Source organism: Nerophis lumbriciformis, linkage group LG38 (assembly GCF_033978685.3).
Source record: "Nerophis lumbriciformis linkage group LG38, RoL_Nlum_v2.1, whole genome shotgun sequence".
Lineage (NCBI taxonomy): Eukaryota > Metazoa > Chordata > Actinopteri > Syngnathiformes > Syngnathidae > Nerophis > Nerophis lumbriciformis.
Genome location: NC_084585.2, coordinates 10,013,929 through 10,041,041, shown reverse-complemented (window position 1 = coordinate 10,041,041; position 27,113 = coordinate 10,013,929). Strand labels below are relative to the sequence as shown.

General features: G+C 42.8%; 1 protein-coding gene across 1 annotated transcript in view; it reads right to left on the bottom strand.

The window, feature by feature from the left end:
• Positions 1-2,350: 2,350 nt before the first annotated feature.
• The window catches only part of LOC133578108 (aldehyde oxidase 1-like), a 37,852-nt gene continuing 13,089 nt past the window's right edge, over positions 2,351-27,113 (bottom strand). The window contains exons 9-37 of the mRNA XM_072912630.1: positions 26,436-26,444; positions 26,143-26,223; positions 25,914-26,058; positions 25,727-25,819; positions 25,501-25,652; positions 23,989-24,082; positions 23,813-23,922; positions 23,532-23,716; positions 23,222-23,384; positions 21,058-21,135; positions 20,816-20,985; positions 20,615-20,741; positions 20,413-20,535; positions 20,241-20,337; positions 16,069-16,193; positions 15,862-15,995; positions 15,708-15,795; positions 15,557-15,643; positions 12,174-12,365; positions 11,876-12,103; positions 11,716-11,811; positions 11,523-11,651; positions 11,366-11,440; positions 11,239-11,291; positions 4,433-4,547; positions 4,289-4,354; positions 4,012-4,200; positions 3,765-3,932; positions 2,351-2,465 (exon numbers count right to left, since the gene is read on the bottom strand). Of these exons, the coding sequence (XP_072768731.1) occupies positions 2,412-2,465; positions 3,765-3,932; positions 4,012-4,200; positions 4,289-4,354; positions 4,433-4,547; positions 11,239-11,291; positions 11,366-11,440; positions 11,523-11,651; positions 11,716-11,811; positions 11,876-12,103; positions 12,174-12,365; positions 15,557-15,643; positions 15,708-15,795; positions 15,862-15,995; positions 16,069-16,193; positions 20,241-20,337; positions 20,413-20,535; positions 20,615-20,741; positions 20,816-20,985; positions 21,058-21,135; positions 23,222-23,384; positions 23,532-23,716; positions 23,813-23,922; positions 23,989-24,082; positions 25,501-25,652; positions 25,727-25,819; positions 25,914-26,058; positions 26,143-26,223; positions 26,436-26,444 (3,426 nt within the window). The 3' untranslated portion in view covers positions 2,351-2,411. The remainder of the gene's footprint in view (positions 2,466-3,764; positions 3,933-4,011; positions 4,201-4,288; positions 4,355-4,432; positions 4,548-11,238; positions 11,292-11,365; positions 11,441-11,522; positions 11,652-11,715; positions 11,812-11,875; positions 12,104-12,173; positions 12,366-15,556; positions 15,644-15,707; positions 15,796-15,861; positions 15,996-16,068; positions 16,194-20,240; positions 20,338-20,412; positions 20,536-20,614; positions 20,742-20,815; positions 20,986-21,057; positions 21,136-23,221; positions 23,385-23,531; positions 23,717-23,812; positions 23,923-23,988; positions 24,083-25,500; positions 25,653-25,726; positions 25,820-25,913; positions 26,059-26,142; positions 26,224-26,435; positions 26,445-27,113) is intronic.

Genomic DNA, 27,113 nt, shown 5'->3' with positions numbered 1-27,113 from the left:
GAAATTGTCAGGAAAGAAGAGGAAGAAATTTAAAAGGTAAAAAGGTATATTTGTTTAAAAATCCTAAAATCATTTTTAAGGTTGTATTTTTTCTCTAAAATTGTATAAGAAGCAAAGTAAAAAATAAGTGAATTTATTTAAACAAGTGAAGACCCATCCATCCATCCATTTTCTACCGCTTATTCCAAGTGAAGACTAAGTCTTTAAAATATTTTCTTGGATTTTCAAATTCTATTTGAGTTTTGTCTCTTTTAGAATTTAAAAATGTCGAGCAAAGCGAGACCAGCTTGCTAGTAAATAAATAAAATTTAAAAAATAGAGGCAGCTCACTGGTAAGTGCTGCTCTTTGAGCTATTTTTAGAACAGGCCAGCGGGCGACTGATCTGGTCCTTACGGGCTACCTGGTGACCGCGGGCACCGCGTTGGTGACCCCTGCCCTAGTATATACAATAATATAAACCAAGTCATTGTATTTCATTTAGGATTATTTCATATCTTCATTTAAATAAAAATATATTTTTATATTTTTTTAGATACAGTCAATAAATAATGTGAACATGTATCATAACATGGAAATCTAAGAGAACGTGTTGTGGCTGATTGTGGACTGGGAATTTTTTTAATTTTATTTTTTACACATTTTTATAAAAAAATCAAAAAAAAAGTTTTTCCGACATATTACATTTTAGACGATTTCTCTTCTTAGTTATTATTTCTCCGGCTGTAGAAAAGACACGCTCACAGGGCACAGAGGAGGCGTCAGTGCGACACAGTTCGCGTATCGGTCACGTGACCAAAACAGCTCATGATCGGTCACGTGACTTTCTAAAAGCGGTACGCGCACCGGCACAGTGTTTTGCTCTATGAGCTCGACGCATGCGCCGATGCATCGGTGTTGCCGGACCCATCACTAGTTTCTAGTGTGTGAATGTGAGTGTGAATGTTGTCTGTCTATCTGTGTTGGCCCTGTGATGAGGTGGCGACTTGTCCAGGGTGTACGCCGCCTTCCGCCCGATTGTACCTGAGATAGGCTCCAGCGCCCCCCGCGACCCCGAAGGGAATAAGCGGTAGAAAATGGATGGATGGTCTAATACCTAAATCCCCCAATATCGGTGTGGTATCAGAAATAAAAGAGTTGTATCGGGACACCCCTTAGTGTCATATTAACTTCTAAAGCCTCACTGCTGCTCCCCAGATGGAACCGCAACACATGTTTTGTATTTTCTATGAAAAGATGAGCAAAAATGTTAACCCATTCAGTACTGATTCTGTATTACCTATACCAGGGGTCGGCAACCCAAAATGTTGAAAGAGCCATATTGGACCAAAAATACAAAAACAAATCTGTCTGGAGCCGCAAAAATTAAAAAAATTAAAAGCCATATTACATACAGATAGTGTGTCTTGAGATATAAATTGAATTAAGAGGACTCAAAGGAAACTAAATGACCTCAAATATAGCTACAAATGAGGCATAATGATGCAATATGTACATATAGCTAGCCTGAATAGCATGTTAGCATCGATTAGCTTGCAGTCATGCAGTGACCAAATATGTCTGATTAGCACTCCACACAAGTCAATAACATCAACAAAACTCACCTTTCATGCACAACGTTAAAAGTTTGGTGGACAAAATGAGACAGAAAAAGAAGTGGCATAAAACACGTCCTAGAAAGTTATACATGTAAACTAACTACGGTGAGTTCAAGGACCGCCAAAATTAGTAGGACAAAACGGCGCTCGCCAAATACTCGAATCAGTGAAGCATGTTTAATATAAACAGTGTGCTTTGTAACAATTAGGGAGGCTTGTGTCATGTTTGTCCTCCTACATAAACCATATTAAAACAAATTTTTTTTTTTTCCCCTCATCTTTTTCCATTTTTCATACATTTTTTAAAAAGCTCCAGAGAGCCACTAGGGCGGCGCTAAAGAGCCGCATGCGGCTCTAGAGCCGCGGGTTGCCGACCCCTGACCTATACCTACTCAGTGGCCTGGTGGTTAGAGTGTCCGCCCTGAGATCGGTAGGTTGCGAGTTTAAACCCCGGCCGAGTCATACCAAAGACTATAAAAAATGGGACCCATTACCTCCCTGCTTGGCACTCAGCATCAAGGGGTGGAATTGGGGGTTAAATCACCAAAAATGATTCCCGGGCGCAGCCACCGCTGCTGCTCACTGCTCCCCTCACTTCCCAGGGGGTGATCAAGGGTGATGGGTCAAATGCAGAGAATAATTTCGCCACACCTCGTGTGTGTGTGTGTGTGACAATCATTGGTACTTTAACTTGAACTTTATTAAGAGTACAGTTTCAAGGCGTCACATATTTAAAAAGCAAGCAGAATCATTGAGAGAGAGTTAACAATTTGCGCATAAAATAATGGTCTAGTCACTTCAGGTAGCTGAGGGTTTTAAATGTTTAGGGCCCAGGGTTGATGGATGGATCCTGTTTTGCTCGCTTGAATCTGCAAAACAAACCAAAAAACTTAATTCAATAAGATTTCATTGGAATAATTGTTCAATATTTACTTATTAGTAGAGATGTCCGATAATGGCTTTTTTGCTGATATCCGATATTCTGATATTGTCCAACTCTTAATTACCGATTCCGATATCAACCGATACCGATATATATATACAGTGGTGGAATTAACACATTATTATGCCTAATTTTGTTGTGATGCCCCGCTGGATGCATTAAACAATGTAACAAGGTTTCCCAAAAATAAATCAACTCAAGTTATGGAAAAAAAATGGCAAGATGGCACTGCCATATTTATTATTGAAGTCACAAAGTGCATTCTTTTTTTTAACATGCCTCAAAACAGCAAGCTTGGAATTTGGGACATGCTCTCCCTGAGAGAGCATGAGGAGGTTGAGCTGGGCGGGGTTGTTGAGGTGGGGTGGGGTAGGGGGTAGCAAGGGGTGTCTATTGTAGCGTCCCGGAAGAGTTAGTGCTGCAAGGGGTTTCTGGGTATTTGTTCTGTTGTGTTTACGTTTCGGATGTTCTCCCGAAATGTGTTTGTCATTCTTGTTTGGTGTGGGTTCACAGTGTGGTGCATATTTGTAACAGTGTTACCCACTCAGTGGCCTAGTGGTTAGAGTGTCCGCCCTGAGATCGGTAGGTTGTGAGTTCAAATCCCGGCCGAGTCATACCAAAGACTATAAAAATGGGACCCATTACCTCCCTGCTTGGCACTCAGCATCAAGGGTTGGAATTGGGGGTTAAATCACCAAAATGATTCCCGGGCGCGGCCACCGCTGCTGCCCACTGCTCCCCTCACCTCCCAGGGGGTGATCAAGGGTGATGGGTCAAATGCAGAGAATAATCTCGCCACACCTAGTGTGTGTGTGACAATCATTGGTACTTTAACTTTAACTTTAACTTTAAGTTGTTTTCACGGCCACCCTCAGTGTGACCTGTATGGCTGTTGACCAAGTACGCCTTGCATTCACTTGTGTGTGTGAAAAGCCGTAGATATTATGTGATTGGGCCGGCACGCAAAGGGAGTGCCTTTAAGGTTTATTGGCGCTCTGTACTTCTCCCTACGTCCGTGTACACAGCGGCGTTTTAAAAAGTCATACATTTTACTTTTTGAAACCGATACCGATAATTTCCGATATCACATTTTAAAGCATTTATCGGCCGACAATATCGGACATCTCTACTTATTTGTAAGCTTTATTTTGATGCAAACTACCTTCATTTGTAGCATTTCAACAAAAGACGATGCTATCAATATATTACAAATAGGGCTTCACACCTTTTGGGTGAAGGGGGCTGCACAGGCGAGGCAAATTCTCTCCGCAGTAGCAGGGCTGCTGAGAGAAAAACAACCCGTTAGGCCGACCTCTTTGCGTGCCGCTGCAATAGCATGTTTGATGGCGAAGAACACTGAGCTGCCCAAGAAGAGGGCGGGTTCCCCGATACCCTAAAGAGAAAACAAAAGAGTAATGACACCGCAGAGTTGACTTAAAAAAAACAGTTACTCGCCCACCACGACTTCTGACCTTGGAAGAGTAGACGGCATGGGGATTGTAGGAGTCCGAGAGGAGATAGACATTGAAGCTGAGGGGCATGTCGCAAACAGCGGGTATTTTATACTGTGATGGACCTCGGGTGTACAGAAGCCCGGAAGGAGAAAACTTCAACTCCTCCAGCGTGTACAGACCCAAACCCTGCGTGAAGGCACCTTCAATCTGCTCCAGGCAATTGATCACCAAAAAAAAAATATTATTGTTACTTTAACTCTGTGACATTTCTCTCTATTGACAATGTCAGACTCACCTGGCCGACGTCCACTGACGGGTTCAAACTCTGGCCAATGTCCACTACAATGTCTGTCCTCACCGTCTACAAGATCCACAAAGCAACACCTAAAAATGTCTGCCACACAGCAACTGACCGGAGATGTGCCAAGCTTTAACGTACCATGTAGTCACCGGTGAGGCAGTCTAGCTCCACCTCACTACAGCAGACCCCGAATGTGAAATAAGGGTAGGGGCGGCCCTCCATCTTGTCCCAGTCCATGTGAGAGTCTGCACCCCTAAGGGGAATGCAGCAAGCAGTATGTTCATAAGCACTCTTAGTGTTATTATAATTATTGCATGAAATGGGAATGTATTTATATCAGAACTTTCAAAAAGTTAACTCGTGTGATTAATCACCAGAAAATAGCGCATTGAGCATTGTTGCGTCGACCAGCTGTTCCTCCCAGGGAATCTAAGTTACCGGTCAAACAAATTCTTTTGATGACATATATGCTGAGTAAGAAGGACCATCAAGACAGAATTGGAATATTTTCAAGTTTTACTAAAGCTTTAGCAGGTCAACTTAACCAATACACTATGGACTGGACTCTTACTATTATGTTGGGGCGGCATGGCGTAGTGGGTAGAGCAGCCGTGCCAGAAACCTGAGGGTTGCAGGTTCGCTCCCCGCCTCTTACCATCCAAAAATCGCTGCCGTTGTGTCCTTGGGCGGGACACTTCACCCTTTGCCCCCGGTGCCACTCACACCGGTGAATTGAATGATGAATGACAGGTGGTGGTCGGAGGGGCCGTTGGAGCAAATTGCAGCCACGCTTCCGTCAGTCTACCCCAGGGCAGCTGTGGCTATGAAAGTAGCTTACCACCCCCAGGTGTGAACGAATGATGGGTTCTACATGTAAAGCGACTTTGGGTACTTAGAAAAGCGCTATATAAATCCCAGTTATTATTATTATGTTGGATCCACTATGGACTGGACTCTCACAATATTATGTCAGACCCACTCGACATCCATTGCTTTCGGTCTCCCCTAGAGGGGGGGGGGGGGTTACCCACATATGCGGTCCTCTCCAAGGTTTCTCATAGTCATTCACATCGACGTCCCACTGGGGTGAGTTTTTCCTTGCCCTTATGTGGGCTTTGTACCGAGGATGTCGTTGTGGCTTGTGCAGCCCTTTGAGACACTTGTGATTTAGGGCTATATAAATAAACATTGATTGATTGATTGATTGAATACATTCATATCGGCTACTCTAGTTGATCTGACATTCAAACGGAAAAGCCAACTCCTTTGCACACAAAGAAAACCCCCATCTCTCCCCCTCGCAACACTGATAAGGAAAAGGTGGGGGTTTGGTTTCACATTCCAAGGGTGAAGACACTAAACAGACAATCTGAAGACAAAGAGAGACTCGTAGAATATACAAAGGAAAAGTGCTACGGCTATGAATAGAGAAATAACTCTTAAACATATATGCATCCTCCACAGCATACACACTCAATGCGCAGATTGGATTGTACATGCTCAATTCCACCTGAAAAGGGCCTAATGTCAACTAACTCATTAAGTCCTGGTCTACTGCGCTTATCTAAAAACTGCCTGTCAAAGCAGGCATCAACACACTAAGAAAATACAATTTGAGACCCAAATGGGTTATTTCTATGAAAAAAATAATTCCTTTTATGTCAACCTATGTTGTAGTTGTGTTGACTTCTGTATATCTTGTATGACATTCTGACAATAAAATTGCTAATGTGTCAACATGACTTTACTTTTTTAAAGTAATTTTAAATTAAGTAATTTACTTCAATTAATCACGATTAATCAAAATGCAAAAGTGATTACTTTGATTTAAAAATGTAATCGTTCGACAACACTACTGATAATATTTCTTTGCTCAAGTTGCTGGCACCAGCAATCTGCATACAATCACCCTCTTATCAATAATAGACTAATAAAAGGAGCTGGGATAACATTTGAAACTACTTGAAACTATTTTCCAACTATTTCAAAGACTGATCAGTCTGTGTGACTCTCAAAACAGAGGAAAAAGTATAAACAATTCACTAGCATCATTCAAATATTGGTCATGTGTCATGTTCATCAGCTTAATATTTAAATAAAAAAAGGTACAATGTTGACTTTGAAAACATTTTTTGTAAAAGGTTTTGCACCCTTCAATGTGTTGGGCTAGTGATGGGTCCGGCAACACCGATGCATCGGCGCATGCGTCGAGCTCATAGAGCAAAACCCTGTGCCGGTGCGCGTACCGCTTTTAGAAAGTCACGTGACCGATCATGAGCTGTTTTGGTCACGTGACCGATACGCGAACTGTGTCGCACTGACGCCTCCTCTGTGCCCTGTGAGCGTGTCTTTTCTACAGCCGGTGAAATAATAACTAAGAAGAGAAATCGTCTAAAATGTAATACGTCGGAAAAACTTTTTTTTTTTTTTTTTTATAAAAATGTGTAAAAAAATAAAATTAAAAAAAATTCCCAGTCCACAATCATCCACAACACGTTCTCTTAGATTTCCATGTTATGATACATGTTCACATTATTTATTGACTGTATCTAAAAAAGATAAAAAATATATTTTTATTTAAATGAAGATATGAAATAATCCTAAATGAAATACAATGACTTGGTTTATATTATTGTATATACTAGGGCAGGGGTCACCAACGCGGTGCCCGCGGTCACCAGGTAGCCCGTAAGGACCAGATCAGTCGCCGCTGACTGTTATTTATTTACTAGCAAGCTGGTCTCGCTTTGCTCGACATTTTTTATTCTAAAAGAGACAAAACTCAAATAGAATTTGAAAATCCAAGAAAATATTTTAAAGACTTGGTCTTCACTTGGAATAAGCGGTAGAAAATGGATGGATGGATGGGTCTTCACTTGTTTAAATAAATTCATTTATTTTTTTTACTTTGCTTCTTATTACTTTTAGAAATACAATTTTAGAGAAAAAAATACAACCTTAAAAATGATTTTAGGATTTTTAAACAAATATACCTTTTTACCTTTTAAATTTCTTCCTCTTCTTTCCTGACAATTTAAATCAATGTTCAAGTAAGTGTATTTTTTTTTTATTGTAAAGAATAATAAATATTTTAGCTTCTGTTTTTTCGATGAAGAATATTTGTGAAATATTTCTTCAAACTTACTATGATTAAAATTCAAAAAAATTATTCTGGCAAATCTAGAAAATCTGTAGAATCAAATTTAAATCTTATTTCAAAGTATTTTGAATTTATTTTAAAAATTTTGTTCTGGAAAATCTAGAAGAAATACTGATTTGTCTTTGTTAGAAATATAGCTTGGTCCAATTTGTTAAATATTCTAACAAAGTGCAGATTGGATTTTAACCAATTTAAAACATGTAATCAAAATTTTAAAATGTATCTTAATCAGGAAAAATTACTAATGATGTTCCATAAATTCTTTTTTTTATTTTTTCAAAAAGATTCAAATTAACTAGTTTTTCTCTTCTTTTTGTCGATTGAATTTTGAATTTTAAAGAGTCAAAATTGAAGATAAACTATGTTTCAAAATTTTATTTTAATTTTTTTCGTGTTTTCTCCTCTTTTAAACCGTTCAATTCAGTGTTTTTTTTTCATCATTTATTCTCTACAAAAAACCTTCCGTAAAAGGAAAAAAAAATGTACGACGGAATGACAGACAGAAATACCCATTTTTTTTATATATATATAAATTTATTTATTTAGCTATTCTTGTTTAAATCACACTTAAGTGTAACTTACAAATGACAATATATTTATTTATTTAAGTGTGTATCAAACTGGTAGCCCTTCGCATTAATCAGTGGTCGGGGGTGGGGCGGGGGCGGGGGGCGTGGTTGGGGGCGTGGTTAAGATATATATATAAGAAATACTTGACTTTCAGTGAATTCTAGCTATATATATATATATATATTTTTTTTTTATTACATATATAAATAAATAAAAGAAATACTTGAATTTCAGTGTTCATTTATTTATACATACACACACATAACACTCATCTACTCATTGTTGAGTTAAGGGTTGAATTGTCCATCCTTGTTCTATTCTCTGTCACTATTTCAGAACACACACATTATACAAATATACATTATAAAATCAATAAGAAAACGGGAGCTCTAATTTGGGAGTCTGAATTAGGATCAGAAGTTCCTATATAAACATTGCGCACTCACGTTGCCTTTTTGCATTGATTACTGCAGCTGTGCACTGGATTCATTCACAAATACAAACTACAACTCACAAACACTTTAGAGTTAGGCTCCACCATCAGAATGTGTACTTAAACTTATAAAGATCACATGGATATTCTTCAGTGAGTTGATTCACCAAAACTAACCTGTTATACAGGAGGAAAAAGCACACAGGACGTTTCAATTGTTCACAGACTGGTCGCGCTCATCAGAATGACAAGACACTTCCGGTCTGCAGGTGATAACATTCAATTGGGAAGAAACGTCCTACTGCCCCCTACTGACCAATGTGAATACTGATAAATGTGTAATGACAGCTCCAAAAACGAATTCAAACCACAAAATAAAATAAATAAATCAACACAAAAATGTGACACATTATGGGTGGGTCACATATGCATGTACAGTAGATGGCAGTATTGCCCTGTTTAAAAGTGTCACAACATTGCTGTTTACGGCAGACGAACTGCTTTACAGTGGACGAAAACTTGACTGCTGTTGTTGTGTGTTGTTACCGCGCTGAGAGGACGTTAATGAAACTGCCTAACAATAAACCCACATAAGAAACCAAGAACTCGCCCTCCATCATTATCTGTTTATATTGTGGGAAAGCGGACGTGTGAACAGGCTGTCAACACGTCACTCAGGTCCGCATGGAGCTGGAGGGGGCGTGGCCTCCAGCTCCGCCTGAATTTCGGGAGATTTTCGGGAGAAATTTTGTTCCGGGAGGTTTTCGGGAGAGGCGCTGAATTTCGGGAGTCTCCCGGAAAATCCGGGAGGGTTGGCAAGTATGCCAGGACAGGAAGTGATTCTAAACACAGGAAAACCCAAACATAACCAAACTGCCAGTAGCAAGGCTGACAAATACCCATTGGAAAACAATGACATTTTTCAGCCAAGCATCTAAAATAAACAAATCAAATACTAAATAAATGGTACTCATAATATACGTCTAACATTTCTAATGACAACAGTCTCTGGAAGAGGAAGTGAAGTCTGGAAGCAGCGATATATAGTTTAAATATTAACAGTAAATAATAGCGAAAGGCTTTTATATTGCTCATTATTAACCGTATCAGTTTGGTACTAATCATGGATCAGGGCGACAAAAATGCAATTAAATAATCAAATGAATAGTTTTACATGCCTTTATCCGCAAGGTCTATACGAGGAAATGGACTCCAGTTCTGTGGATGACGTCCCACTAAGACTGAGCGGCATACTGAGTCTGGTGATGGAAAGGGGGTGTTTCAAGTACAATTACTTATCTATGGATTCCTCAAAAAAAACCTATTAATATTATGGGTAAGGACTGCCAGATTCATTTTCAGGAGCAATAAATACAATTAATTTTCCTTTTCATTCCTAACACAAACTTCTCCAGCTCTCTCTGTGCATCCATGTTCCTGTGTACTTTTTTACTGGGTTAAGCAGGCAGCCGATGGATTTGGTGGCAAAGCTTCCACCAAGCTGGAAGCTTTTGTTTTTCTTCAGCATGAATAAAGATGTAGTGAAATGCCTAACCTTCACACCCTCCTGATACCTCACTCAGACCCACTGGGGGGGTGTCGCCCTACGTACTTGGGAAGCACTGGTCTAAGGTAGTGTCAGAAAAATTGTATGTATCCATCCATCCATCCATCCATCTTCTTCCGCTTATCCGAGGTCGGGTCGCGGGGGCAGCAGCCTAAGCAGGGAAGCCCAGACTTCCCTTTCCCCAGCCACTTTGTCCAGCTCTTCCTGTGGGACCCCGAGGCGTTCCCAGGCCAGCCGGGAGACATAGTCTTCCCAACGTGTCCTGGGTCTTCCCCGCGGCCTCCTACCGGTCGGACGTGCCCTAAACACCTCCCTAGGGAGGCGTTCGGGTGGCATCCTGACCAGATGCCCGAACCACCTCATCTGGCTCCTCTCGATGTGGAGGAGCAGCGGCTTTACTTTGAGCTCCTCCGGGATGGCAGAGCTTCTCACCCTATCTCTAAGGGAGAGCCCCGCCACCTGGCGGAGGAAACTCATTTCAGCCGCTTGTACCCGTGATCTTGTCCTTTCGGTCATAACCCAAAGCTCATGACCATAGGTGAGGATGGGAACGTAGATCGACCGGTAAATTGAGAGCTTTGCCTTCCGGCTCAGCTCCTTCTTTACCACAACGGATCGATACAGCGTCCGCATTACTGAAGACGCCGCGCCGATCCGCCTGTCGATCTCACGATCCACTCTTCCCTCACTCGTGAACAAGACTCCGAGGTACTTGAACTCATCCACTTGGGGCAAGATCTCCTCCCCAACCCGGAGATTGTATGTAAATTATCAAAAAACATTCCGTTCTCTGAGTTCCCAATGAACAGACAAGAGGCTGTCTTTGTTGCACCAAGCAAAGGCTTGGAAAATTCCACTGTGTACGATGGGAGGAGACGAGAGGGGGTTATCTATTGTCATCAAAGACCTGTCAAGCTGAATCCAGGACCAGCCCAAGCCCGAGGCATCTTTTTCTTTTGTGTTAATGTGACCGAAAACGGACTGTTACATACTCCCCATTCCTTTGGAAGCAGCTGTTTAAAGGAGAAGTCGTAAACCTTTCTCGTCAGAGCGTGGGTGACACTGTAAGAGGTTACAGGTTGACACGTTTCTGCTCAATTGAGTCCAAATTTAATTCTGCCTTTGTTTGAGTCTTTGCTTCTTGTCCTGTTTAATAGATGTCATCAGTGTTTGAACCTGACAGGTAGGAAATCTGACACAATTTTAAGTCTCACCTGTGGTATCCAGTGGCAGATAAACTGATCTTCTCCATAATGGCTTCAAAGACCTGCAAATAAAGTAATGTACTAAATAACTTTTGTGTGTGACATAGCTGCAATTAAATGTATCATCCCTTCGTACCCAATTCTCCCATGTTCCTTTGGGGTTCTTCAGCCGGACTGGCTCCAGTCGCTGATAGAGAGTCTGGCAAGCATTCTAAAAACATGACAGTAATATTTAGCAGTGTACTTGTACTTTAAATGACAGGGGAACAAATAGCAAGAAAAAGGACGTATACCTTTACGGCAATGCCGTTGGCGTCTGTGCCATAGGAGGCGGCGGAGGGGAAGGTGTTAGGAACAGTGCTGGTGTTGGTTTCACTGATGTAGACTTTTGAGGGGGGGATGTGAAGCTCACGACTGGCCACCTGTCCGCATACGAGATTTTGATGCTCTGAAATATCAGACGGATGTCAGCCATCACATGCGCACCTGTTGCATTTTTGTGTGGACTCCTTGACCCATCTCTGTCCCAGCATGAGTCACCAGAACCGAGCCATCTACATAGATGTTCACCAGAGCGGCGCCCTAGACAAACAAACTTATTTCACCTCATTTTGTAAGCCAGAAAGGAGCTACACAAACAACCTACTTGGTTCATGAAGCCTTCTGCAAAGCCGATGCCATATTTAATCGGGGTAATGGCTATTCCTCTCTTCTTCCAGCGGTTCTGCTGGTTAAACTTGTCTACAGCATCGCAGCGGCCATTATAGTCAGACTTGACTTTACATTTGTCCCAGCAGCGCAGTAAGTTCTCTGGGCTGAACTCCATCTTGTAGTGGGTGAGTGATGGTCCTCTGTACATATTGATCTCTTGAATCTGATCAATCATTCATTATTCAGACATTTCATATAAAATATAAATAATTGGAGTGTACTTTAGATTTGACCTTATCCACAGGAAACTGTAGCGCCATTCCCACATCATGTATCATGTTCTCCACAATACAAGCACCTTGAGGCACCCCGAAGCCTCTGAAGGATGTGTTGGAGGGCAGGTTGGTTCTGCAGGCGGCAGCTCGGCCACGCAAATTGGGAATGTTGTAGGCGTTGTCCAGTTCAAGCAGTATCTTCTCTACTACCTGCAAGATCAATATCATTTGAGTCTTGCTTGGGTATTTGAAGAAGAAGCAGTCATACGGTCAACTAAAACATGTTTCCACCAAGTTCAGTTTCACTTGATGTGCATATCGGGATTGCTTGCCAAATCAAACCCGAGAGGTGAGGGATGACAAATGCCACCATGGCCCGCTCTGTTGCAAAAGCCGCAGCTCTAAGTGGATCTTGCACTGGGTGAGGAACTGCTGGACGTCCAAGGTATCTCCCAAGAATCTCTCCGGTCGTGATAGCTGGGAGTAGCTGACCGGCGCTGCTGAAGCCTGGACGGAACTGGCAACAGAATCAGCCACAGGTTTGGGCTGGGTGCGAGCAATCCCCTTTAATAGATTACTCTTTCATATACTGTAGGATTAACTAGCAAGAAGTCGCCATAATTGTTTACAGACTATCAATTCTTTTTGTGCAGAATATATGCAGTTAAACATTGCAATGTATGCTCTTAAGATGCTTTAAAATCATGTTTTAATGTAAAATATTTTTTGCACTTCCCCGTGTTCTGTATTACTGTTTTTTTTCTGTGATACCTATAAGAAATAATTAAAAACAATAATTTATATTGATTAGTTCAGTTCAGTTCAGTTTATTTATTTACATAGCACATTTAAAAACAGTTTGCCAAAGTGCTGTAGAGACATAAAAAAGTGGCACATAGTGTCACATTTACATGGATGAATAAAATACAGTAGTAAAATATACCTTAAAAAAGTGCAGAATATATCACCTAAAATACTTAAATGTAATAAATAAATAAAAACTGGATTTGAATGCCAGGGAGTAAAAATATGTTTTTGGCCTAGATTTAAATTGGCTCAGGGACTGGGAGGACCTAATAGATATTTGAAGGTTGTTCTATAGTCTGGGCCCTTCTACTGAGAAGGCTCTATATCCTCTCATTTTTAACCTAGTTTTAGGGACAGCTAGGAGGAGCTGGTCTGAAGACCTCCGAGTCCTGCTGGGACAATAGGGCTGCAGCATTTCAATAAGATACGGCGGGGCTTCTTGGTGTAAGCCAGGGGTCGGCAACCTTTACCAGTCAAAGAGACATTTTGACCAGTTTCACAAATTAAAGAAAACAATGGGAGCCACAAAATTCTTTTGAAATTTAAAATGAAATAACACTGCATACAAAGTTTTTTTTCTTGCTTTGTGCTATGTATTAACCAAGGGTCTCAGACACGCGGCCCACACCTTAATATGAAAATTGAATGTTAGTGCGGCCCGCAGGTTTTATATGAATGGCGCGTGACAGCGTCATACTTGTCAACCCTCCCGATTTTTCCGGCAGACTATGATTGTCAAGGCAACTGTTCTCTCGAACTTGCCGTGATGGTACAGCATTTAGCGCCCACTAAAATCAGCGTGCCGGCCCAGCCACACGTTGTATGGGGCTTCTGCTTGCACACGTAAGTGACAGCAAGGCATACTTGGTCAACAACCACACAGGTTACACTGACGGTGGCTGTATAAAAAACTTTAACACTCTTACTAATAATGCGCCACACTGTGAACCCACATCAAACAAGAATGACAAACACATTTCGGGAAAACATCCGCACTGTAACACAACATAAACACAACAGAACAAATACCCAGAATCCCATGCAGCCCTAACTCTTCACCTCAACCGACGCACAGAGGGGGGGTTGATGTGTGAGGGAGCAGGGTTGAGGTGGGGGCGGGGTTTGGTGGTAGCAGGGGTGTATAATGTAGCCCGGAAGAGTCAGGGCTGCATGGGATTCTGGGTATCTGTTCTGTTGTGTTTATGTTGTGTTAAGGTGCAGATGTTCTCCCGGAATGTGTTTGTCATTCTTGTTTGGTTTTGGTTCAAAGTGTGGCACATTATTAGTAAGAGTGTTAAAGTTGTTTTAAATGGCCACCGTCAGTGCAAACTGTGTGGCTGTTGACCAAGTATGCCTTGCTGTCACTTACGTGTGCAAGCAGAAGATGCATATAACAAGAGGCTGGGTTGGCACGCTGTTTATACAGATTGTAGAGGGCGCTAAATGCTGTACCATCATGGCACGCCCTTATTATTAATGTAAGGGTTAAAATCGGAGAATATTAATCCCGGGAGTTTTCTGCAAGAGGCACTGAAATCCGGAAGTCTCGGGCGGGGGGTGTCGGCAAGTCAGACTGATCAAAGAGCCGCATGCGGCTCCGGAGCCGTGGGTTGCCGACCCCTGATGTAAGCATTTAAAAACAATAAGCAACATTTGAAAATTAACTCTATAAGTAACTGGGAGCCAATGATGGGAAGCCACTGCAGGGGTAATGTGGTCACGTTGTTTGGTTTTAGTTAAAAGACAAGCCGCAGAGTTCTGCAAGCGCTGCAGCCGGTAATTTCTTTATAAGTCTTTGGTATGACTCGGCCGGGGTTTGAACTCACGACTCACCGAAGTCCACTGAGCAGGTTAAAATTAGCCCCCAACCATTCCTGCACATCATGCAAACAGTTCCGCAGCATAGTCATCGCAACCTGAGTATTACTCACTGTTACAAGCAGATATATCTGGATATCATCTGCGAAACAGTGAAAAGAGACATTGTACTTTTTAAAAACAGCACAGGGTATATAAAGAAAAGAGGACTGGTGCTAAAATTGAACCTTGGGGTACACCATACTTAACGGCAGACTCAGAGGAAGAGTATTGGCCTAGGTTTATAGAAAAACTCCTGCTGGTCAAAAATGACTGGAACCATTTTAGAGCTGTTCCTCTAATACCCACTCAAGACTCAAGGTGAGTTAAAAGAATGCTGTGGTCCACCTTATCAAAAGCAGCAGTCAAATCTAAAAGCATAAGAACGGCAGATTGACCTTAGTCCACAGCTAAAAACAGATCATTAAAAACTCTTAAAAGGGCAGTTTCTGTGCTATATTGTGATTAAAAACCATACTGGAATGTTCCCCCAATATCATTTGAGTTAAGATAAGGAAGAAGTTGATCATAAACAACCTTCTCTTAGACCTTGGATAGCGATCTAGCATTCAGTAGGCCAAGATGGAGCGTCAGATCCTCGTCATCCTGCGGAAAGGGACAGCTCTAGACTAAAACAACCAGAACCTGACAATCTGTTCCGATCAATTGATTGCCATGAGAACTGAACTGCTTGGTGGAAAAATAAGACTAAGAAAGAGTGAACCTATGTCACGCACAAAGACTGATTCATCGACTGCATTGCCAGCATTGGTGTAGATCTGGAAATCTGCCGCCAGGATCTTTCCATCTTTCTGGAAGCCAACCTAAAAACAAACACAGTTGTTGTTAACTGAAGAGTCTGCTGATTTGTACAAATGTGTCCAATACTTTGTATTTGCCCAGCACAGGATGACGTCCGCCAGTGATCAGCATGTCCTCACCTCGTTCCAGAACACAGCGGACCGGACAGTTGTTCCTGAAACAAAGTAACACAAATTTTGAAGTGATGAAGAACATCAGTTAGGTTTTTGGGAACACTTACTTCCACGCAGCCACAGACGTGATACAAGCAAGTATGTTGGTTTTTACGACCTTCCCTCCAAATGCCCCGCCTATTCTTTTGACGTGACAGATGACTCGGTTACACGGGATGGCCAACGTTTCAGCAACGGCCATCTAGAGGCAGAACATATGGCAGCACACCTGATGTCACAAGGGAGGAAATACATAACAGATGGTCTTGAAGTACCTGAAGTGCTGTTGGCCACTGAGAAGACGCATAAACGTTCAACTCCCTTTCCTCTCGAACTGGTACGACCAACATGCTCTGGGTCTCCATGTAGAAATGTTCCTGGCCGCCTATATGAATCTCTCCTGGAGAAAATATCCAAAGGTTTTCAAAGAGAATAGAGCACGTGGTCCTCAGTCCAAAATTCTTGTTTTTGTTGAATATTTTTGTAAATAACTACATTATATGAAAAATAATATGCAATGGCATTTAATTTTACTCTGACATCACAAAATTGGGTGCCGGTGATCATTCCCGGCAGCTGCGGAAATGAAGGAACAAACTTCCCTCCTAGGATTTCTCAATGAGGCTACTGAAAAGACTTCGCACACCAATGAGGATGATAAAGCGAATTTCAACCCAAATTAAGGGTGCGATGGATAATAAAGTTTGGGGAAAACACGAAAAGTATGGGAACATTTCAACATGTCAAACCAGACCTTGCTTGTAATAGCAGTACTTCTGTGATTCGGGAGCATTTAAAGTGGAGGCATGTCTAACATCTGGAGGATGTGGTCTCCAACATTTCTCTGTAAGCTAGCCAACAACAGAGAGATGGAGTTATCTCTGGGCGTTCAATCGTTTGCAACTGGACTGCTTGGTTTGTCTTGGAAGACATTTCGCCGCTCATCCGAGTAGGCTTCATCCGTCCGTGCTCATAGACTTAGATTGGTCAGATCTAGTACAAACGGTTGGTGCCAAAACTGTCTGGTCACGGAAGGTGACCAGAATGCAATTTGTGCCATTTGTTTACAACTGAATGGAATGCGTACGCGGGAGCATTCCGGACTATTTTGGACTGGAAGTAGTCGATCCACAGCAATTGTTCTGCCACACAATACCTCAATGCTAACAAGGGGAATGTTCACTTAAACGACTGTCTTTGGATTTAACAGTTAGGATGACCCATTTACATTAAACAGTTGTTTTTCTCACCACGACAGGGTGAAACCATCCTTGCCCAGGCACATCCTGGTTTTTGGAGTATAAATACACTATATGGGGTTTTGGCATCAACCGTTTGGACTAGATCTGACCAATCTAAGTCTATGAGCACGAACTGATGAAGCCTACTCGGATGAGCGGCGAAACGTCTTCACAGACAAACCAAGCAGTCCAGTTGCGAACGATTGAACGGCAAACAATGACCTGGATGAATGAGAACCTTCATAGGTAAGAGATGGAGTTGTGTAGAAAAATAACTTTAACTGTCTTTTTAGCCAGAGTCCGCTAAATTTAGTCTATATACCTATGTGCAGCTTTCTTAACACATCATCATCAAAAAATAATTTTATGCTTGACAGTTTTGGTGTTGTTTTTTTTCTTTTTTGCTATTTTATTTACTAACAAAATGCTAATTTGTTTATATTAGCACTTTACCTGTCCTTGTTTTAAAATAGACATACATTTACTGGAGTCAGGGGCGCCGCTAGGGATTTTGGGCCCCATGAAAAGAATCTTTACAGGGCCCCCAACACAGTGTCATTATTTTTTCTGTATTATAATTTCATCATCATTAGGGGCCTCTCTGGGCCCCCATCCATCATGGGCCCCTAGAATCCGTCTCATTTACCCCCTCTTTTCGGCGCCCCTGACTGGAGTTAATTTAATTTTTGTAGCAGCCTAATAAGCAGCACAGTTACAGTATAAATACACATTTCTGGATGAATTAGTCATTTTTATTGTAAGTTAGCACATGCCTAAAAATATTTCAAGCGGAATTTTAAAAAAAAGACTAAAATACAGCCAAAGAATAGGTATATTTTTCATAATCTGATTAGTCAACTAATTGTTAAGATAGTCGATAATTAGTTGATCATAAAAATAGTTGTTAGTTGCAGCCCTAACCCAAATGTAGCGGCAGCTCATTCATCGCTCCTCCTTCCATGCTAATGCGCCAAAGCAATTGTCTGTTTGTTACTTTTTGTTTAGTCATTTTGAAATGTTAAAAGGAACTCTCCAGAACTTTGGAAGGCCTCGTTGCTATCATCCAAGACCAAATTGAACACATGTTTAAGACACCATCTTTATCCTTGATGATAATCGTGGTGGTTGAGTGGCTTGGACTTGAATTGATCAGCGTTTCTCCAATTTCTGAACATTTTTGCAATGTCTGGTTTCCCTTGCATGGGGGTGGCCTTCCTTTTTCTTTGGCACTTAACCTTAAAAGGGAGTCTCCCTTGCATTTGGGAGTAGTGACGAAGCGCAGGAGGTTGGTGACCTTCCCGAGTGTATCTGTACAGAACTAAAGCGAGTGATGCGTCATCTATGTTGCTGCTTCTTGATCTTAGCGCTGCTTTCGATACCGTCGATCATAATATTTTATTAGAGCGTATCAAAACACGTATTGGTATGTCAGACTTAGCTTTGTCGTGGTTTAACTCTTATCTTACTGACAGGATGCAGTGCGTCTCCCATAATAATGTGACCTCGGACTATGTTAAGGTAACGTGCGGAGTTCCTCAGGGTTCGGTTCTTGGCCCTGCACTCTTTAGTATTTACATGCTGCCGCTAGGCGACATCATACGCAAATACAGTGTTAGCTTTCATTGTTATGCTGATGACAGCCAACTCTACATGCCCCTAAAGCTGACCAACACGCCGAATTGTAGTCAGCTGGAGGCGTGTCTTAATGAAATTAAACAATGGGTCCGCTAACTTCTTGCAACTCAACGCCAAGAAAACGGAAATGCTGATTATCGGTCCTGCTAAACACCGACATTTATTTAATAATACCACCTTAACATGTGACAACCAAACAATTACACAAGGCGACTCAGTAAAGAATCTGGGTATTATCTTCCACCCAACTCTCTCCTTTGAATCACACATTAAGAGTGTTACTAAAACGGCCTTCTTTCATCTCCGTAATATCGCTAAAATTCGTTCTATTTTATCCACTAGTGACGCTGAGATCATTATTCATGCGTTCGTTACGTCTCGTCTCGACTACTGTAACGTATTATTTTCGGGTCTCCCTATGTCTAGCATTAAAAGACTACAATTGGTACAAAATGCGGCTGCTAGACTTTTGACAAGAACAAGAAAGTTTGATCATATTACGCCTATACTGTATATACCTTTATATACTTATATTCTTATATATATACCTATACTGGCTCACCTGCACTGGCTTCCTGTGCACTTAAGATGTGACTTTAAGGTTTTACTACTTACGTATAAAATACTACACGGTCTAGCTCCGTCCTATCTTGTCGATTGCATTGTACCATATGTCCCGGCAAGAAATCTGCGTTCAAAGAACTCCGGCTTATTAGTGATTCCCAGAGCCCAAAAAAAGTCTGCGGGCTATAGAGCGTTTTCTATTCGGGCTCCAGTACTATGGAATGCCCTCCCGGTAACAATTAGAGATGCTACCTCAGTAGAAGCATTTAAGTCCCATCTTAAAACTCATTTGTATACTCTAGCCTTTAAATAGCCCCCCTGTTAGACCAGTTGATCTGCCGTTTCTTTTCTTTTCTCCTCTGCTCCCCTCTTCCTTGTGGAGGGGGGGGGGGGGCACAGGTCCGGTGGCCATGGATGAAGTGCTGGCTGTCCAGAGTCGGGACCCGGGGTGGACCGCTCGCCTGTGCATCGGCTGGGAACATCTCTGCGCTGCTGACCCGTCTCCGCTCGGGATGGTGTCCTGCTGGCCCCACTATGGACTGGACTCTTACTATTATGTTGGATCCACTATGGACTGGACTCTCACAATATTATGTCAGACCCACTCGATATCCATTGCATTCGGTCTCCCCTAGAGGGGGGGGGGGGGGGGTTACCCACATATGCGGTCCTCTCCAAGGTTTCTCATAGTCATTCACATCGACGTCCCACTGGGGTGAGTTTTTCCTTGCCCTTATGTGGGCTTTGTACCGAGGATGTCGTTGTGGCTTGTGCAGCCTTTTGAGACACTTGTGATTTAGGGCTATATAAATAAACATTGATTGATTGATTGATTGATTGAGTGTTTAATGAACAAAACCACTTAGAGTAGGTTGAAACACATTTTTAAAAGTAATTTATGGGAGTACGTCATAATCATGACGTGTTATAACACAACAAACAGCATTAGATTACTGTTAGGGGTGGAATGGAGCCGTTTAACTCCAAAGAGTTGAAAGGCTATTCACCTTCATGAACCAGATCGACAACCTTGAAGGCCTCTGTCACATTTCCTCTCTCAATCTTCCTCCGTGGCTCATAGAAGGATGACTGCTTAATGGCGTCCTGTTACAGTGAGAGTAAGACCACTTATCCCGAACCCGACAACGATGTACAACCCGATTGGTGTTTTTTCTTCACCTCGATAGTAAAAATCGGGTCTGGCAAGTCTTCATAGCTGATATTCACTGCTGACGCACCTCTTTTGGCATGGACTCTGGAGTCCGCCAAGACAGCACACACTATTTGACCGATGCATGACACCTGGACACACGGAATAAGCGCATGCACATCTTCTGCTGACCCTGCTGACAATTACATCCAAGATTAACAAATGACTGACCTGTGTCCTAGCAAGCACGTCTTCATCATAACCAGAAAGGATGCGGGTTTTCTTCCCAGGAATATCTTTGGCCGTGATGACGTCAATGACACCAGGAAGTAGTAGGGCATTGCTCACATCCACGCTTCTGTTAAAAAAATAAAAACATGAGTCATGCAGAACATGTTGAATGTGTTAATGTCCAGAATCATTTTTCCTCACATGATCTTGGCATGTGCTTTTGAGCTGGTGACCAGAGCCAGGAAATGTTCGCCATCAATTGTCGGGAGATCATCGCAGTAAACTGCCTCTCCAGTGGCCTGGCTGATGGCGGATCGATGCATGACGGGTCTGCCCACCGGGTCATGTTCGTTCTGGCCATCAGAGACATTCTGAAGAAGAGGCAGCCAGGTTTATTTGACAAATGTGTGCGTTTGAAGGAGAAAATGGTGACCTATACTGACATGGAACTCCTGTTGGCTCCGCTGGATCTCTCTGGGCAGTGGTTCAATCTTCTCCGTGACTTCCTCTTCAATCACGTTCTTCAAAAGACAATAATTTACCGTGCCAGTGAAAATACTCATTCATCCAAAGGGCATTGTATTCTCAAGGCATCATTCTGAGAAATGACCACAAGTGGACTGTTCAGATATTCTTAGAAGACGTTTCTCCTCAACTAGCAGACTTCATCAGTCCATACTCACAGACTTTAGTTAGACAGCTCTAGTTTGAGGTCATAGTGCAGGATCCAAATGATTTAAAGCAGGGCTATTCAACTGGCTGCCTAGGGGCCAAAAGCAGCCTGGGAATGAGACCATACAGGCTCCCAAGTTCAGTTCAAAATTTGGGAGACAAACATTTTTGCTACAATTTTCTAAATAACACTAGAATGCTCCTGTTGTATAAAGGAACTTGGACCATTATATGCACAGATACTTGCACTGGGCAGCACGGTGGCAGAGGGGTTAGTGCGTCTGCCTCACAATACGAAGGTCCTGAGTAGTCCTAGGTTCAATCCCGGGCTCGGGATCTTTCAGTGTGGAGTTTACATGTTCTCCCCGTGACTGCGTGGGTTTCCTCCGGGTACTCCGGCTTCCTCCCACCTCCAAAAACATGCACCTGGGGGTAGGTTGATTGGCAACACTAAATGGTCCCTAGTGTGTGAATGTGAGTGTGAATGTTGTCTGTCTATCTGTGTTGGCCCTGTGATGAGGTGGCGACTTGTCCAGGGTGTACCCCGCCTTCCGCCCGATTGTAGCTGAGATAGGCTCCAGCGACCCCGAAGAAATGGATGGATGGATGGATACTTGCACTGACATTTGAACCTTGCTAGCAAACATAGAACACTGTGTTCCAAAGTTGGGATTTACATAACTGAGGGGTTGTCAGGTTTGTCACTGACAGTTTAGTTATGTTTTGAGTTTTTCCTCTGTTTGTCTTTATTTCCTGTCGGCGCTCTTATTTTGGTAATTTCCTACTTGTCTCCCTGAGTGCTGTGTCCCCTCAGCTGTGGCTGATTGGCACCTGGCCACACCTGGTGTCAATCAGCCAGCTGCTATTTAAACCTGCCTTCTCCTCCAGTCACTGCTGGATTATTGTCGTTCCGACCTGTCGTGTCGATATCAGTGTAGCTGTATGCGGTAAGCTATATTTTGTAACTGTTTGTAGCTTACTGTCTTTTTGTTCCTAGTCCCTGTTTGCTGGATCCCTGTTCACTGTCTCCAGTTTGTCCATTCCTAGTTCCTGGTTGGTGTCTTTTCTTTATTCTTTGAACATTAAATAATGTTTTCCCGCACAATGCCTGCCGCCTTCTCTGCATCTTGGGGTTCGTCACCCACAACTCCTGACAGGGGTTCCTCAAAGCAACCCTTTAAAGGGGAACTGCATTTTTTTGGACGGCGGATGGATTTTTTCAAATGCATTCTAACACACAAACAAACGTAAATAAAATTCCACTAGCAGCGAAGACAATTGGAGGTCTTCTATTGCGCCCAAAAAATCCAGTAAATAACCATTCAAAAACTGCCAACAATACTCAATTTATAATTCGTGACTTGGATATTAACCAAGTATTAGTGATATTGTTATAATAAGCGCTAACACAGACAAATATTTATAGCGGCGCCATCATCACTACCGTGTGTCTCTTATGTTTACATCATCGAGTGGTCTGCTGCTTTCTCACTTCCTTGCTCCTAAAGGTTAATTGTAGATCATGTATCATGTTTTTTCAAGGGCTTTATAGGCGGAATTGCACGGCACCGGCTGCCATAGGCTCCATTGTAAGACAACTTTTGATCGCATTTGTTTAATATTTAGAAACAAAAACATCAATCGTTATTTCTCTCATAATGATGGTGAACAATAGGCAAAATTCCAAAAAAAAGTGCAGTTCCCCTTTGGATACTCTGCTTTTTGGCAGTGACAAATGTTTTTGTGATGTGATTTATGTAACTAAGGTGATGCTGTAGCCTCCTTACTTCGGATGCAGTCAGTAAACAAGGGATTGTTTGCCCAGGGCGTAAATTTAGCCTCTGATGCAGTTGCTATCCATTCAATACACTGAGAATACTTGACCAACGTTTCCACTATAAACGATGTAGGCTGGACCATGCAGCAGGTGCTTACCATCTTTCTGAGGGTCTGAAGGATCTCTAGATTGAATTTGAAAAGGAAACTGAGAATCAAAGAGCGACGGAACTCTGCTTTTCCTCCTGGAATCGAAGGTTTGAGGTCAAATTCTTTGATGAGGATGTCGTAAGCCTGGCTGAGGGTTTCATCATTCCACGGTCTGGATAAGATGTTGTTATAAATTAATGGTGAAACATCAACAATCTATAATCACTGTTTTGGATTCAATCTACATGGATTGTCATGAAGATGCATTGCCAAAACTAACAGAAACAATAATAAGAATACTATATAAAACATGGCTGACCGTGCAATGATAGCAGCACAGGTTTTGGCGGCGCGGGCTGTGGTTGCGCCTACACCTCCATAATAAATACTGAAATCTTCTACTATTCTGGACCCTTTAGAGAACATCACTCGCATCCCAGTGGTCACGGTAGCAAATGCGCTCTCCTTTCTTGGCGCCTGACGGAATGCTCGAACAAACTCTCCCTGCAGTACAAACATGACATGGCACCATATATTTATACTGATTTTAATATGTTCATGTGTGTATTGTTTTTGTATTTCCAAAAGCAACATTTTCACCTTTCTGGAAAAAGGGATTCGCACAGAGACAACAATCTCCTCTGGCTTCAAGATGGTTTTCCCAAGGCTCACAAAGAAGTCCTGATTGAGTGGAACCTCCCGTTTTCCTTCTGGTGATGCAGAATAAACGTGTGATTTGCAGAAGCGGTGAAAGTTCCTGTTTGTCAGTATCTTACCACTGTTGATGACGCTCACGCTGCAATTACCGGCAGCAAAAACTGGGTTTAGGTCAGAGTTTGGATATGCACTCATAATGTTTCCTCCAAGAGTCTGAAAAATGCAAACATGTGACACACAATTCACAGCCTTCATGACACAGAAATATAAATGTATAATCACTTCATGATAATATTATACAATAACCTACGCGTTTGATTATTATATTTTTTTATGAACAAACTGATGGATAACTTGCTTTGAAATCATAAGTCAAGATGACAGATAGATACTTACAACAAAAATGTTTGGAATACACGATCAAAATTAGTGCACTATCAAATCATAATAAAGGTTGAAAACAAAAACAGTCTACATGTGCTTTGTGGACTTGGAGAAGGCATTCGACCGTATCCCTCGGGAAGTCCTGTGGGGAGTGCTCAGAGAGTATGGGGTATCGGACTGTCTGATTGTGGCAGTCCGCTCCCTGTATGATCAGTGCCATAGCTTGGTCCGCATTGCCGGCAGTAAGTCGGACACGTTTCCAGTGAGGGTTGGACTCTGCCAAGGCTGCCCTTGTCACCGATTCTGTTCATAACTTTTATGGACAGAATTTCTAGGCGCAGTCAAGGCGTTGAGGGGATCTGGTTTGGTGGCTGCAGGATTAGGTCTCTGCTTTTTGCAGATGATGTGGTCCTGATGGCTTCATCTGGCCAGGATCTTCAGCTCTCACTGGATCGGTTCGCAGCCGAGTGTGAAGCGACTGGGATGAGAATCAGCACCTCCAAGTCCGAGTCCATGGTTCTTGCCCGGAAAAGGGTGGAGTGCCATCTCCGGGTTGGGGAGGAGATCTTGCCCCAAGTGGAGGAGTTCAAGTACCTCAGAGTCTTGTTCACGAGTGAGGGAAGAGTGGATCGTAAGATCGACAGGCGGATCGGTGCGGCGTCTTCAGTAATGCGGACGCTGTATCGATCCGTTGTGGTGAAGAAGGAGCTGAGCCGGAAGGCAAAGCTCTCAATTTACCGGTCGATCTACGTTCCCATCCTCACCTATGGTCATGAGGTTTGGGTTATGACCGAAAGGACAAGATCACGGGTACAAGCGGCCGAAATGAGTTTCCTCCGCCGGGTGGCGGGGCTCTCCCTTAGAGATAGGGTGAGAAGCTCTGCCATCCGGGAGGAGCTCAAAGTAAAGCGGCTGCTCCTCCACATCGAGAGGAGCCAGATGAGGTGGTTCGGGCATCTGGTCAGGATGCCACCCGAACGCCTCCCTAGGGAGGTGTTTAGGGCACGTCCGACCGGTAGGAGGCCGCGGGGAAGACCCAGGACATGTTGGGAAGACTATGTCTCCCGGCTGGCCTGGGAACGCCTCGGGGTCCCACAGGAAGAGCTGGACGAAGTGGCTGGGGAGAGGGAAGTCTGGGCTTCCCTGCTTAGGCTGCTTCCCCCGCGACCCGACCTCGGATAAGCAGAAGAAGATGGATGGGTGGATGGATGGAAAACGAAAACAATGCCTTTGGGTAGTCTACTCACAGCAACATTGCGGATCTGTTGGCTTCCCAAATTCCCTAGCTGCTTGATGAGCGCTCTGAACAGCTCAGTCTTCTCCTCTGGAAACTGGCAGCAAAACTTATTTAAAATAGCCCGGGTCTCAGAGAGGGTGTAGCCCGCTCCCACCCAAACACCTACAGAGAACCAATAACTAGTGACATTGACCATAATCAGATTATCAAAGCACAGCCTGATAGATTTTACCCACCATGTGGCGTCTCAGTCACCTCAAAGAGCTCCACTACTCGAATGGAAGATATCACCAATGGATGCGTAACGCCCTTGAATTTCATATCCGGACCTTTGACACCAAGCACAAGGATCAGCAAATTGCACCCTGCATCCTGGTTTTTTTCTTATCAGAATTAATCCTCAAATGACATATTGATTTGGACCTAAATTAGTATTCCCCATGATCAACGGAGCCTTTGGGTTGCTGGTCTTGAGCTGGACCAGCTCCTCTAGCAGAACAGGGGACTTCCAGGTCATCCTCTCCCCACGAAATGTGAGTGTCTGTGGCCTGTCAGTTTCCGCCATCAGCTGGGGGTAAGAACACAGACGGGTTAGACTAGCTAGACTTAGTCTAGCTCTGTACACAGCAAATGGAACACTTTGTGGGTTTACAATCAGTTCCGGGGGAAAGATCAGGTCTTGTGTCGCGTCCAGTGGCAGAAAGTCCAACTTGTCAAACAGCAATGGAGTTTCCTGGGAAGCAGAGACAATGTAAGGCATTCATATACGAATATAAACTAGAAATGTGTGGTCACTAAGCGATGATACAGTCAGTACTGGGGATCAGGGTTGTTCCAATATCAATTCTATTATTTTGTCAAAATTATGAGGGACAAGCGGTAGATAATTGATTATTATTCTACTTGTTCATTTACTGTTAATATCTGCTTACTTTCTGTTTTAACATGTTCTAGCTACCCTACTGTTAAAATGTTTTAATCACTTATTCTTCTGGTTTTTGATACTTAAAGGGGAACATTATCACCAGACCTATGTAAGCGTCAATATATACCTTGATGTTGCAGAAAAAAGACCATATATTTTTTTAACCGATTTCCAAACTCTAAATGGGTGAATTTTGGCTGATTAAACGCCTTTCTAATATTCGCTCTCAGAGCGATGACGTCACAACGTGGCGTCACATCGGGAAGCAATCCGCCATTTTCTCAAACACCGAGTCAAATCAGCTCTGTTATTTTCCGTTTTTTCGACTGTTTTCCGTACCTTGGAGACATCATGCCTCGTCGGTGTGTTGTCGGAGGGTGTAACAACACGAACAGGGACGGATTCAAGTTGCACCAGTGGCCCAAAGATGCGAAAGTGGCAAGAAATTGGACGTTTGTTCCGCACACTTTACCGACGAAAGCTATGCTACGACAGAGATGGCAAGAATGTGTGGATATCCTGCGACACTCAAAGCAGATGCATTTCCAACGATAAAGTCAAAGAAATCTGCCGCCAGACCCCCATTGAATCTGCCGGAGTGTGTGAGCAATTCAGGGACAAAGGACCTCGGTAGCACGGCAAGCAATGGCGGCAGTTTGTTCCCGCAGACGAGCGAGCTAAACCCCCTATCGACCCTA